The following is a 14,849-nucleotide window of genomic DNA, read 5'->3' as shown; positions in this document are numbered from 1 at the left end:
TGGACCACGCATACGAAAACCATCATCACTTGTGTGCAATATCTGTATCTGTATACACTACCTGTGAAATATCTACACTTGATACTTGTGATAATGTAAATTCTGCCACTCAGCCTGTCTATTTATTATTATTAGGAGAACTGCAACAATTAGTCATTTAATCAATTAGTGGATTGACAAATGTTTTGATAATCAACTTATAGTTTAAGTCATTTCTCATGTAAAAATTACAGAAAATGCTGTTTTCAGCCTCTCAAATATGAAGATTTCCTGCTTTTCTCTGTTTTATATCATATTAAACTGAACATCTCTGGGTTTGTCTTGACTTTAAAGGAACTAGGATGGACATTTTTCACTTTTTCCAAACATTTCATAGACCAAATTATTAATCCATTGATATAGTAAATAATTGGCAGATTCATTGATAATGAAAATAATTGTGAGTTGCAGCCCGACTGTACATCAGTGATAATTGTTAGTGGCGGAGTCCGCCATTCCCATGCTGCTTTCTAATGGCCTTCTTACATATGGGGGATTCACAGGAAATGATGCAATAATGGAACAATAAAGAAAATAATAAGAATAATTGCAGCCCTACTGTACATCAGTGTACACTGTTAGTGGCGGAGTCCGCCATTCCTGAACTGGATTCTAATTAGATTCTACGTAAATGCCTTCCTAAACATGACAGATTCACACGAAATGATGCATGTGTGTAATCCTGTGTTGGTAATTTTCATTGTTTGTTTTAATGTTGATTGAACTTTATAATGCACATAACTGTACATATTTCTTATGTTTACGTTTATTCTATTCTTGTTTATTCTATTGATGTATGTACTGTAGTTAAATTTCAAACTTACAGCCTCAGCACAGTGACGATATGTATTTTATTTTTAATATTTTTATATCTTAAGTACAAGTGTTAAACACTGTAGCATAATGCACATTCTATTTTTTTTTATTTTAATGTACATTTTAATTTTAATTTCATTTAATTTCATTGATTAATATTTACATACTTCTTTTTCATACTCTTATTCTCACTTCTTATAATTCTCTACTCTACATCAGAGCAACTGTAACAAATCACAATATCCCCTCAGGGATAAATTAAGTATTTCTGATTCTGATTTCTGATTCTGATATCAGAAGTTACTGCTGACGGCACTGATTCTGACCTTCTTCTTGACGAGAGACATGACGCCGATCCGCGTGAGGACTGGCTGGCGACACAGGCCCTCTCTCGGCACGCCATCTGCAAACGTCTCTGCCCCGTCAGCCACTGGCTCGCACAGGTGACGCATAAAGAGAGACACATAAGCTCTGGCAAAGAAGAGGAGAAATATATGATTAAAAGACAGAACTTGAGAAAGATTACATCTGAATCAATCAGTACTGTTTGTCCTTACTTGAACTCCTTCTCAGTCTTGCCCCTGAGGTCTCTGACCAGCCACTGAGAGGAGAAAGCGTCCTGAGACGGCATCCCCCAGCGCATCACTGCATTCAGGAAAGCCTTTCGCTGGCGTGTGTTGAAGCCCAGCACCTATGGAAATGACAGTATATCTTACAGTATATTTCTCCAGAGTGAAGCTGGCACTATCCTGGCAGCGGAAAATGTATCAGTGCATTGCTATTACTCTGGAAGACTTTAAATGAAAATGTCAGGATGAGAAAACTTAATTCTCCTGCAGACATCCACGTATTTTTCAAACTTTCCAAGGCCTTCTTTGAAGAGGTCTGACTCCCTAATAACACTAAAATAAACCTTGAATCCTCTCTTGAACAGTGCGGGCCATTATAATCACATCCACCATTATCATTATGATAAATGAGCTTGGAACGTATGGACTTGTTGGAGATGTAATAGCCCTGCTGCCATTTAGGACCGTTAGACTGTTAGAAAAATATCTGAGTTCAATTTAAACACAAAGCCGACAGATTCCAGTAACATCACAATAAAAAAATAGAATAAATGAAAGCAGGGCTCGTTCCACAGACTTGTACAAACCTCAAGGTTGCCTCCCACTCTGGCGAGAAGAGGAGGCAGAGGTTTATCCTTCTCGTTCCTCAACTGCCGGCGTGACTGTCTACGACCTGCAGGTAACAGGAGGCGACAGGACAGGATGGTAAGGGACGGTACTTTATTTATTAGAGGGGGTGGCTAGGTTGTCACTCCGTATTTCTTTTGGTCCTTGAGCCTCCCTGAGTGATGGTGAAAATACATGACTTTCCCTTCACCATACATAACCAGATTTTTTCAGCCTTAATGTAGGTATTGGAGCCAATTCAACAAGTAAACAGCGTGGAGCGAATGCAAACCCTCCTTACAAATTGCATCACTACAAAAGCTGTGTGTGCGCTTCAGCAGAATATGGGTGCATGACCACCAACCATCCGACCACACGAAACTAACTAAATTTAATTAGCCTACACCTCACACGCACTCCGGCACACACATCGCAATGTCAGTAACTTGACACAGGGAACAACATTAAATTTTAAAAATTTACCCTTTAAGGTTTGAAAGTTTGAGTTCAAAGTTGAAAAGGAAATTCAGAGTTGAAAAGAAAACGTATATTTTTTTTAATGTCGTGCAGACAGGAACGCAGAATTTAGAGGGTTTTTTTTTTTATAGGATCAGGTGTAAATGGTTTATTTTTGGTGACATACTAAATGAGACTTGGAGAATAGTGATGTCAGTTTTGTTTAATTTTGTTTTTGACAGCCCAACTCCCATTAACCAGTAACTGACCACTGAATTTTTTCATTTAAAAACTTTGTACTTATAATTTTTTTTTTTATTCTTAATTTAATTTAATTTTATTAATTTTATTGTATTTTATTTTATTTTTCGCGGTACACAGGGAAAAAGAAAGAAAAAAAGACAAATATGAGCTCATGGCATGTTTACAAAGTCATGACACATTTTCCTAATTTAAAGTAGAGTGTAATATATGGTGCATACAATAATCATGTGGAATCTATCTCATTGACTAAATAAACACACCATTTTCTCCACCGTAACGTAAAATACATGAGGCCTTTCCTCTTAGTCCGGCACTCCATTGTCTCAGTGAACTTAAGCACCACACTTCGAAGCGTTTTCAATTTAGAGAGGGTGAAATTTTAATATATTGTGACGTAAATATTTTGCCTTTTATTTTATTTTATGTTTGCTTCACTGACAAACAGCCAGCTAGCTGTGTTAACGTGGAAACATAGTGACCACAGCCCACCCTCTGGTCTCTACTGGTTAGCTAACATAGCTTTCGTCGCTCTGCACTGCACACCAGCTGGGTGGTTGTGTGGGAGTTAGCTAGCGGCGCTAATTCAGCAATTACCGCTAACAACATTGTCTCAGTGACGGCCCAGCGTTGCTGCGGTACATGATCCATGGTCCAACCTCTGGTCTCTCTCCAGGTAGTTTGTTAGCACCACTAGCCGTGCTGACACTGCTAACGGAGCTAACAATGCTAAAGAGGGTGTGCGGCAAAATCGAGCAACTGGGAAGACGTGTGGGGACCAGGAGGGTGGGCCCAGTGTTTTCACACACTGTTGAGTTGGGATGGTGTTACAAGCAGTAATCCCCAATATCAATGAGCGGAGCCGCTAGCTAACGTTAGCTAGTACGCAGAGCAGTACTTGATCGGTCAGTACTGCATTCCAGGCAGTTAACTGATTAATGGTTGACTGTTGTAATCCCTGAGGTAAAATAAAGAGATTTTTAAGATGGCAGCCTTCATTGTGCCTTCATAATTTCTTTTTTTTTATTTCTGGATGTGATAAATGAGGTAATTTTGTAATTTCAAACCTGGCAGGTTTTGACGTTCAGAGGGTATTTAAAATACAGCCATTTAAAGATGTATGCCCCTCACTGAAGCCAACATAACAAACACGAGTCCCTCCCCAGTGCTTTAAAAATTATTTGACATGCCTTTCCCTGTTTTGCACCACCTGCTACAACCTCGTAAATAACGAAAAGTCCCTGAGAGAAGTACAAGATGTAAGGCGAGGGAGGATTTTGCAGACTTGCAGATTTCTTGTAATTTACAGTTAGCGTTGAGTCAAAATTTCTGACATGTTTGGAGTGTTCTCCTCAAACCGTCTGAAGGTTCAGGGGGGAGGAGGCGGATGGCTGTTTGCATTTTTGGCAATCTAACATGTCGGACTCTGCCAGGCAACTGTTACAACTAAATCAATTTCAACCTGTAATTCAACACAGACCTGAATTTGTGTGTGTGTGTGTGTGTGTGTGTGTGTGTGTGTTCCAACAGGCATCTTTCATTGTTTCGTGAGCAGCGCAGCTCTGGTTGATGTCTCTTTCTCCTGCTTACCTTCTGGCCGGTCGTCAAAGTCCTCGTCCTCCTCCTCGGAGCCCACTGAATACTCGGACTGGTTATCTGAAATGTCAGCATGCCACTCTGAAACAGCACATGGTGGTCTGTCAATAGGCCAGGCCCATTCACCTCCACTGTGCAAGCAGTAACTCAAACACAGGACACATCATCTAAAGTCCTGCTAATTCTACAAAGATCATAAGCTTAGAGTAAGTAATAAATCTTGACGATAAATAACAAATGCAGTCTTACTTTCAGCAATCATTCATAGGATCATGTGACAGAGGATTTGTTTTTAAATCCACAGTTTGATATACACAGCTTACAGGAGTTTGTCCAGCACCAGGTCCAAACCCAGTCCCTACCTTGGTCTTCCTGTGCAGCGTCATTGTAGTTGACAGGCTTGCGGTTCCTCTTGCCTTTGCCCAGCTTGCTCGCCAGGTCTTCTTGTTGCTGCTCGTAATGATGCCGCAACAGTTTCTCCCAGTAATCCGGATCCACGTTCTCCTCCTGTTTGATGATCTCCCGCTCAATCTCCTCGATCTGGAGCATCAGAGAGAATTATTTGCAGACATTTGTCATTCTGTCATCTGACTTAATGTCTCTGAAATAGCATAACTGATTGTGGTTATCTGTTATATTACTACAACATGCGTACATTCTCATATAAAGTTAAGTCAAATCTTTCTTTACAAAATTTTCCGCAGAGCTGAAAAAAGGGCTTAGTCATTGAAATCATGACAGAGAAAAGCTTCACTATTTACACTTCAAATGTAGCTGGGTGTTTGACATAGCACTCTAAAGGCCTTTGCACACCAAGACCGAATTTTTTGTATGCATTTTTTTAATCCGACAAAAACTGTAACACACAGAAACCTGGTGCACTGAGTCCGATGCATTTTATTGTTCTAATCGTTATGAACATTCGCAATACAGGACAAAATTAAAAGCCAGATTTGCATTCTTGCATCTCTCCTCTCGAGTTATCATAAGTGCTATATCGTAGGCAACTGGACTTGCTTGGGTTTCTTAAAGACGTTTCGCCCCTCATCCAAGAAGCTTCTTCCGTTCTTGAGGACTGGTGTGGAGTCGCAGGCTTTAAACCCTGTGTGGGTGTGACCCCTTAGGGCCGTTTCATAGTCGACGCACGCAACCATGCAAGCGACGCAAGCAACGCGAGCAACGCACTTCCTTTCATAATCAACACATTGAACGCAAGCGACGCGGGCGATACTTGAAATGCAGTACGTCACTCGCGCAATAGGGGGTAGCAGAGTCACTGGTACATTCAGGCTAGCTAGTACTGCTATTTTATTAGAGTGCAGGGCACTAGAACTGTCATATAAATGGGGGTGTGCCCGTATGAGTTCACAAAGTTTTTCCTCCTCACCCGCCATATTTCATACCTGCTTCTTCTGTGAATAACAAAAAGTGGTTAATTTCAAGTACGTCGCTTGCATTACCCCCGCTGGCAATGCATGGTATTACACGCGTCACTGCGTTGCGTATCAAAAAAAATTAACAACACATTTTGAGACGCAAGCACGCATCATGGTGGCCAATGCGTCTCGATGCGTCCCAATGCGTTCGCGTCTGCATGCCTTTGCGTCAACTATGAAATGGCCCTTAAGGCCCGAACATACTCGGGTGTACTATTAGCGGAGCGGACTTCGCGAGGAATGTCCGCAGTCATTCGGGCTTTCATAGTCAAGCGCACTTCCGCGTTGTAGTTTCCTGTAAAAATGGCTGTGAAAAATCCCCGCGATGTGAAAAATACATGCCGAGCAGTCACTGGTGCGCGGAGCGGAGTCCACGCGGTCGTAAAATCTGAGCTTTGCGCGCACAGGGCTTATGGACATCCGCTTTGAGTCTGCGCGGACCTCCGCGGAGTCCGTTCCGCGTACGTTCCACCCGAGTATGTTCGGCCCTTTACAGAGTCTTTGGGGTCACATGTTAGCTCTTAGTTTCAGAGTCGTTAAGGTCATAATGTGAGTCATTGACCCACCCGGCCATTTTGTGTGTTGTTAGGGTCAGGTGGGACCAGGTGAGAATTGGTTTTAAAGTCGTCTGGGGAGGGATCCCAAGACTGCATTGTAGGTGGATGATAAATGGTGTCGTAGGCCACCTCCTGTGTTTAACGATGGTTCAACGATGTCTTCAAGAAACTCAAGCAAGTCCAGTTGCCTACGATATAGCACCGACATCCTCCAGAGTTACTTATAATACGAGAGGCTCAGACATGGAGTTGCACATTTGAGGGTTTACTTCCAAGTAGACCCTCAAATGTGCAACTGCATGCCTGAGTCTCTCTTGTTTTAAGTCTTGTTTATGCTACAGTGTTACCTCCCCGGTGGCTGCCACTCTCTGCAGGAGTCTTGCATTTGGCACTGTGGCTACCTGAAGGGGCTGAGCTCTCCTGCCTCTTTGTTTCTACACTGTTGCTTGCTTTCTGTCTTGTGTGCAGTCCTCATCCATTATTACGTCCACCTTGATTATCATGCACCGAAATATTGCTGTCTGACCCGCTGAAAGTAAGCTCTCTTCACTGCTTCATGGTCAAACGAGTCACTAAAGGCTTTTGACAGAAAAATTGCAACAAACTGAACCTTTTCTGAAAACTGTAATAACGCATAAAGTTTTGGAGGCAGAGTACAAACATGATTGACGCAAAGTGAGGCCATACGTGTTTATAAACACGCATCAATTTTAGAAAAAAAAATTAAAAGAGTACTGTTTGCGGTGGAAACACTAGAGTCTAGGTACCATGTCTGAAGGGTTACTTTTGGTTCTGAAGGTACCACACCGAAACTGGGCTTAAAGTCACCAGTCCAGTAGCACCATCTCTTTCAGCATCCAGTCCATCAAAGTTAGACATGGTAAAAAAAAAACTCCAAAAGAACCCCAATATACAGTCCAAAATCCCCAAATATTCAGCTCAGTATCACAGAAAACAAAGGCATTTACAATTGGCTTTTATCAACAACAGCATCTGTTGCAGTATTTGTAACATGCTCTCCACCTCCTCCCTCTCACCTTATCCTCCTCTCGGACCATGTACTGGGCCACTTTAAAGGAGCTGAGGTACTCGTTCATGTTCTGGACGTCTGAGTCGTCTGTGGCATCTTGGCTTCGGTCCAGCAGCCTCTCAATGGCAACGTTGTCATAGTGGATCACGCTGCCCTCGTCCTCAACTTTGTCCCCTGAACTATTCTTCATACCTGCCAGTTAAAGTTAGGGTTAAAAGTGGAAATGATACGTCCTGTTCTTCCAGACAAATTCCACAAAGAAATGCATGTTGTCAATAAAACCAGAATAAGACCAAATTAGTCAAGACATTTAAGCGTGTTTGACAAAATAATTTCACTCAGGAGAGGAAGCCTGCCAAATCCTCCCTGTCAGAATCAATCCAACAAAATCCCTTGACGAAATATTCTATCACTTTACCTTCTACTTCATCCTTGAACAGCTCTTCTGTTCCAAACTTGAGGATGTCGTCCAGTTCCTGTTTGGTCATGGAGCCAGCTTTGGATCCCAGGCCTGGCCGGACCACCAGGTGGGTCAGCATCATCTTCCTCTTGGCCACCTGGGTGATGCGCTCCTCCACGCTGGCTCGCGTCACAAACCGGTAGATCATCACCTTGTTGGCCTGTCCGATTCGGTGGGCTCGACTGAACGCCTGTGCAGAGAGCGATACAGCTGAAACATGAAGTAGCTGTAGCACTGAATCCTTATTTCACTCAGCAACTGCCAGTCTACAGTACCTGTATGTCATTGTGAGGGTTCCAGTCAGAGTCGAAGATGACAACTGTGTCTGCCGTGGCCAAGTTGATGCCCAAACCTCCCGCTCTGGTGGAGAGCAGGAAACAGAACTGACAAGCACCAGGGGCTGCGAGCAGAGAGACAGAGAGAGTGTGTAAGATATACAAACAGCCAGTAACATTCAAGGGATAGCTCAGGGTTTTTGACGGTTTGCCTATTTTGACCGCAGTTCACAAGCAGTGATTGATGTGATTGACAGCTGCGTTAGAGACTCCTCAGCTCTGATTTCTTTCATACTGCCGTGTAGGATTCTAGCAAATGCCATCAGAAGCACTAAGTGGAGGCACAGGAACATGATTTTTTTTCCACAGACTGTCTCATGTATTGTGTAGACGTAGGAACCGTTTCAACAAATACAAAAAAAGGTTATATCATCCAGTATCTCACCATTGAAGCGGTCGATGGCCTCTTGTCTCAGCGCTCCTGTGATGCCTCCATCAATTCTTTCATACTTGTAACCTTCATGGTCCAAGAAATCTTCTAGTAGATCCAGCATTTTAGTCATCTGTAAGCGGAAGAAAGAAAGAGAGCTGGTCTAAACCAAAATTTAAATGCTGCATTTTCAAACCCAGTAAAGATTCAGGCCAAAACACAAAACACGCCCCTATTATTTCCAATGTACAACCCCACACCGGCGACGGCTAGATGTGCGTCGGTGCTCCTGGACGCACCGCCCCTGCAGCACTTTACACCACAGTCCAATGTCAAGCCTTGCTGCCCCCAGAGTTAAATGCATTTTCCACCTACTCGCTCTGTGCTTGTACATACTGGCTCCTCTCCTCACCATGGATGCATAAAGAGAACTCTGTTGTTGTCTCGTGTGTGACAGAGACTGGATGACTAGAGACTCGTTGAGGTCAAGAAATATCTGAGCTAAACTACCCACAATCCTGTCATATAAAGACAATGGCCTAAAAGATGTCCCTTGTTGAGTTTGAGGATTTAGTTTGTATTTTTTCAGAGATGACTTCATATTCGAAAACCTCAGCAGAAGCTTAAATGTTTAAAAAATGATATTTGCTACAGCCCTACCTGTGTGTGTTTTCATCTACACTCGATTACCCACGCACAGCTGGAATCAATCTGCTGCTGAGCCTTCTGGAGGCGTCATGGGAGTAATTTAACATCTGTGAAGGGAGGTGTCCATCTGGTGTGTGTACTTGCCTGTGCTTAGCATACTGTATTTGTGTGTGTCCATGTGAGTGTGTACCTGTGAGAACACCAGCACTCGGTGCCCCTGCTCTTTCAGTTTCCTCAGCATCTTCTGCAACAGCATCAGTTTCCCAGAGGCCTTAGTGAGGGCCGACCCCTCGTAAGCACCGTTGGGGGTTTTTTGGGCTTCCTACAAACACACACACACACACATGCCATGAGGAACAAATACATGTCTGCATCTTAACTGTAACTTTAACCATAAACTACATCTTAAAAATACAAATATGTTACAACAAGCACTACTGAAAATGACCACAAGGTGTCACTGTTTTGCCATTTAGGAGTAATCCAAAGCATTTATTATCAAAGCATTGTCTTTGGCTACAAAGGGGGTATTGTCAAGGATAAGAGTGTGTGTGTGTGTTCTCACCATGGAGGCGACGGGGAAGAGGTAGGGATGGTTGCAGCACTTCTTCAGGTCCATCATGATGTTGAGCAGGGACACCTGGTTCCCTCCGCCTTTCGAGTTCAGAGCCTCAAAGTTCTTGGTCAAAATCAGCTTGTAGTATTTTCTGTTTTTATAAACATAAAGACAAATGAGGACATGATCATCGCAGCGCCGCACACACAGACTAAGATAAACTTCCTTTTTCTCCTGTCCACCCTACATTGTTTCATTTTTAATGAAAACATCCTGAAGACTTTCTAAGGAATTGTCTCACCTCAATATTGCTAATTGAAGTTATTAATTTTGTGCTGCAAAACATCGGATTGCTACAACTCCATTTAAACCTTAACAGTTTAGAGTTGAAATAATGGTTAAATGCAACCTTCATGCCTTAAAAAATAAATTAATTAATTAACTAATCTTTAAAAAATGCCCAGTTTTGTCGAGTCATGTCATGTCTAAAAATGTCCATCATCAGCGTAAATCCACATCCCCTGAACCCTCCAATGAATGTGTGTCGTACTTCTGCATGGGGCTCAGCTCCACCCTGACAATCAGCTCGGTCTTGGCGGGCATGTTTTTGAAGACGTCTGCCTTCAGCCTCCGCAGCATGTGAGGCCCCAACAGGTCGTGGAGCTTCTTGATCTGATCCTCCTTGGAAATGTCGGCAAACTCCTCCAGGAAGCCTTCAAGGTTACTGTACACAGAGATGGAACTGGGTGAAGGACTGATAATACCCTCAAACATTCTTTGTATGTAACAGTTTTAGGTATACCTGTGTGTATATGTGTGTGTGTGTGAGGAGTCGTACTTGAAGCGGTTGGGTGTGAGGAAGTTGAGCAGGTGAAACAGCTCCTCCAGGTTGTTTTGGAGAGGAGTTCCCGTCAGCAGCAGCTTGTGGTCGATCTTATAGTCGTTCAGACGCCTGAAGAACTGCAAAGACAAGAAAACTCCTTCACTGATCTGCAGTTATTTTACATACATGTCTAACAAAATTCAGCTCTAGCTTTAAAGTAAGACGAATTTGCACTATAAAAAAGCCAAAACCTGTCAAAGATACTGTAGTTAATTCAAAAAGAGTGTTGCCATTTGATGGTTTGTCCACCAGAGAGTGCTGACCAGTAAGGCTGGCATCAACCACAGAGACTCCAGAGCCCTGTACTACAGAGCAGCATTTGGAGTTAGTGAGGTAACTTCAGGGTTCACTCTGGGTTTTCAGTCCTACAAAGCTGGTTCTCTTTTGACCAGGTTTGTAGAAGTGTGTAGTACCTGTTATCCAGACGGCCAATGTTAGGGTTAGTCACCAGATAATGAAAACATATCCTGGATGAGTCGACCTGGCGTCGTAGTACAGGCCTCAGGCTGACTAAAATTCTACCTACATTTCAACCAATCTATTGGTCAACGGGTGAAAGAAATCTCTAGGTTTTCTTAATCGACCACAGTGTCCTGAGCGTACTCTACCTGGCAGCATTGTGTCTCCACCAAAGCGGCTATTTCCTGAGGCCAGCATATTTGATAATTCTTTGCACTGGGAGCGCCGCATATTTACACTATGCTACAATCACCAGCAGCATGACGGGGTGCTGAGCATCTTTTTAGCACTTAGCACTGCACGTTTGGCTTTTTTTTTTTCTGGTCGACGAGTTTTAAAACGTCCAACTTCCGGTTAAACACTGCACTTGTCACTGTCACTTTTTACCCAGCTGTCTAATTACAATGGAGGGGCAGGACAAATACAACAAAGACCAACCGTCACATCATAAATGTACAAGCACAGAACGACAACAATAGAGCATAAATTAATACTGAACCCACACAGATTAGCGGGTCCATCCTCCCCAATAGTCGAGCAAATGTTTGTCGACCAGAAAGGTTAGTAGTTGGCAAGATTTCATTGGTCGCTTAGTTGAAGAAAAAGAAAATAACTAACAAACGTGAAACTCTGTAAGGAGCTGCACCAAAACCTATATGACTGGACCATGTGGGAATTTAATTTGAAAGGACAGACACAGGAAGTGCGGTTATTCCACAGGCTAGTTAATAACATGTCGGGCAGGAAATCCAAAGTGTGGGATCATTTTGAGAAGGTGAAGGACGAACCCAAGGTGATATGTAAACTCATCTTCATTGGTCGACTACAAACATGACGTATCATCTGAAACATGGAAGTAGCTACATGCCCATTAGCCCACAGCGTCATTAACAGGCGGCTCGCTCAGTGTGTGACGTGCACTTGTAGATAAAATATAGGCCTATATTAATGAAGGTTCATTAGTACGGTTTTGTATTTCTCTGTAATGTAGCACAGTGTTAACAATGTTACTGATACTATTCTTTCTCACACCTTCAAGTCAAATTATATCATTTAATAATTACGTTAATATCGTAAACGTGCAGGCAACTAGTCGACTAATGGTCTTAAATGACGACTATTGGTCGACGAGGAAAATTTTTAGTCAAGGGCAGCCCTAATCCAAAGCAAGTACTCTATCTTGTACCTACATTTTTACTTCCGCGGATATTCCGTTTCATAGCAACCAGATGCAACCAAATTGTCTCAACAAAAATGCTACGCCTCCAATGTGCTCTAGCTCTCCCAGCTGGGCATTTCCTGACAAGTGCTGGGTGTTTTCAGCTGGGAAAAAAACACATGCGCGAAATGAACCACACAACTCTTTTACCAATGAGAATTTGGTCCAACAAGAGCATAGCAACCAACCACGAGGAAGTTGTCAGCCCTACTGACCAGCATTTTTGCACGATCTCCCTCTCAGTACATGTAAGGGTCACAATCCTTTAAAAATGTGAGGCCTTTTTATCAAAAATGTAATAAACTATTTAGTGCAGTAGTTCCCAACTGGTCCAGCTACAGTCCAGTTTAACATATTCGGCATCATACATGTTATTGGCCATGTCTGCTGTCTCTGTCAAGTAGCTGCCTGTTAGTCACTCACTCTATAGCAGAAAACGGTACTTCAAAATAAAAGCTCTGAGCTGAAAATTTACAGTACAGTACTAAAGCGTTGTTTTTTCAAACTTGACACGTTTGCGAGTCACTTGCAGTCCATTCAGAATGGACCTTTGACCCACTTTTGGACCGCAACCCACCACTTGGGAACCTCTGATTTAGTAGGGTTTATATTAACATTGACACACATTAGCTCCAGTACCTTGGACTGATTGTTCTTGAGGCGGTGGGCCTCGTCCACCACCAGACAGGCCCAGTCGATGGACTTGAGCGCCGTCTGGTCGATGGTCACCAACTCGTAGGAGGTCAGCAGCACGTGGAATTTGATGGGAGCCTCTCTCTGCAGGGAGACAAAAGAGAAAGGATTTTAATATATGTGTTTTTTTAATATCATTATGGTTGTTAATGTTTATGGTAACGGGTTTAAATTTGCTAATAGCTAATTTTTCGACTTGTCACTCAAAAACAACTAATAAATAATGAGAGTTTTGAGTTACATTTTTCCAAGACCTATCAAGGATCTTTAAAAACAATAACATGATTAGATCAAGTAATTACTTCATGACTTTCCTTGTCATCATCTATCATCCTCATATTTAATTTTAAGATTTTGGCCCTCTCCCTCCTCACCCTCAGTTTGAAAGCCTTCTTCCCTCCTTTGACGGCCGTGTCGTCGAAGGAGAACTCGTTCTCTCTGATGATGGCTCGGCTGTCCTTGTCTCCTGTGTACGTCACCACGTAGAAGTCGGGCGCCCACATCTCAAACTCCCTCTCCCAGTTGATGATGGTGGAGAGCGGAGCACTGACCAGGAACGGACCCTTAGTGTGGCCCTGGGGGACGGAAGAGGAAGAACAATTCATACAGTCTTTTCAGTGAAACGAGACAACAGTAGGACCAAGGGGCTCCTGTACCTCTTTGAAGAGTGAGTAGAGGAAGACGATGGTCTGGATGGTCTTGCCGAGGCCCATCTCGTCTGCCAGGATGGTGTCTGTGCCCTGAGCCCAGGAAAACCGGAGCCAGTTCAGACCCTCCAGCTGGTACAGGTGCAGCGTCCCACCTGTCGATGTTACAAAGTCGGGCTGTTCCTCGTATTTTATCGTAGGCTGGAAGGAGAGAGCACAGAGGTGAGACCTTATTGGGACACAGTTCATTTTATATTTAACTCATATGGTCATCTGCTCCAGACAGGTTACCGCAAGTGTTTAAATTAATCACTCTGCTACATGTAGCTACATGCTAACATCTGGATAACACATAATCTTGGTTGCCAGTGTCGTTAACTTCTCCCAAATTTCACATCATATTCCTGCAGGAACATGTCTGGTTGTGTACATTGTTTTGGTTTAGAAGCTTTAATGGGTGATCTTTCATAGTGAAAAGTGATGGTATACACCATTACAGTCATTCCCCAGCTGCAAATATACTGCTACATGTAGCTACATGCTAACTTCAGGGCAAACATGTAATCTTGGTCGCTGATGTTGTTAATTTTCCCCCAATTTCGGATGATATTTCTGCTGAAATATGTCCACTTGAGTTTAGACAGTAGAAATTGTCGCTATACGCAGTCATTCTCTGGCTCCAAGCGCACTGCTACATGTAGCTACATGCTAACATCAGCAAACCAGGTGATCTTGGTTGCCAGTGTTGTTAATTTATTCCCAGTTGTGAATCATGTTCCTGCTGAAACATGTCCAGTTGTGTTTAGAAGTATTTTTCAGTGAAGAAAGCACTGCTCTGCATCATTACAATCAATCCCAAGCTGCAAATACACTGCTACATGTAGCTACATGCTAACGTCAGGGAAACATGTAATCTTGGTTGCTGATGATGTTAATTTCTCCCCAATTTTGGATCATATTCCTGCTGAAACATGCCCCCTTGGGTTTAGAAGCTAGTTAGTTTTGTTTGACAAGATAAAACCAATCCACTTAACAAACGTTTGAAAAATGACTGTATATTTCATTGACCTGATTAATATACACATAAAGAGAATATGGTTCCACCTTGTAAGAAACAGGTAAGATGAATAGATTGCATAAGAATACTTAAAATTTAATCATCAAAAATAAAAGCCCCCATTTCCAAACAATTTGGTTGTCTTTCTAAACCTGA

At 42.7% G+C, this 14,849-nt stretch overlaps 1 protein-coding gene across 7 annotated transcripts in view; it reads right to left on the bottom strand.

Annotated features, from left to right (window-relative positions):
• chd3 (chromodomain helicase DNA binding protein 3) overlaps positions 1-14,849 on the bottom strand; it is a 68,800-nt gene that overhangs the window by 35,264 nt on the left and 18,687 nt on the right. For 5 of the 7 annotated variants that reach the window (XM_050067649.1, XM_050067647.1, XM_050067651.1 and 2 more), the window contains exons 14-29: positions 13,646-13,837; positions 13,364-13,564; positions 12,936-13,073; positions 10,574-10,695; positions 10,286-10,459; positions 9,745-9,886; positions 9,370-9,501; positions 8,547-8,664; positions 8,102-8,226; positions 7,785-8,016; positions 7,374-7,558; positions 4,706-4,883; positions 4,338-4,424; positions 2,012-2,097; positions 1,413-1,546; positions 1,182-1,326 (exon numbers count right to left, since the gene is read on the bottom strand). In XM_050067649.1, the coding sequence (XP_049923606.1) occupies positions 1,182-1,326; positions 1,413-1,546; positions 2,012-2,097; positions 4,338-4,424; positions 4,706-4,883; positions 7,374-7,558; positions 7,785-8,016; positions 8,102-8,226; positions 8,547-8,664; positions 9,370-9,501; positions 9,745-9,886; positions 10,286-10,459; positions 10,574-10,695; positions 12,936-13,073; positions 13,364-13,564; positions 13,646-13,837 (2,391 nt within the window). The remainder of the gene's footprint in view (positions 1-1,181; positions 1,327-1,412; positions 1,547-2,011; positions 2,098-4,337; positions 4,425-4,705; positions 4,884-7,373; positions 7,559-7,784; positions 8,017-8,101; positions 8,227-8,546; positions 8,665-9,369; positions 9,502-9,744; positions 9,887-10,285; positions 10,460-10,573; positions 10,696-12,935; positions 13,074-13,363; positions 13,565-13,645; positions 13,838-14,849) is intronic. The other 2 variants (XM_050067650.1, XM_050067653.1) reach the window with 1 other exon arrangement.

This window comes from Epinephelus moara, chromosome 17 (assembly GCF_006386435.1).
Source record: "Epinephelus moara isolate mb chromosome 17, YSFRI_EMoa_1.0, whole genome shotgun sequence".
Classification (NCBI taxonomy): Eukaryota; Metazoa; Chordata; class Actinopteri; order Perciformes; family Serranidae; genus Epinephelus; species Epinephelus moara.
The sequence above is the reverse complement of the archived record's forward strand: the minus strand, read 5'-3'. Positions and strand labels throughout refer to the sequence as shown.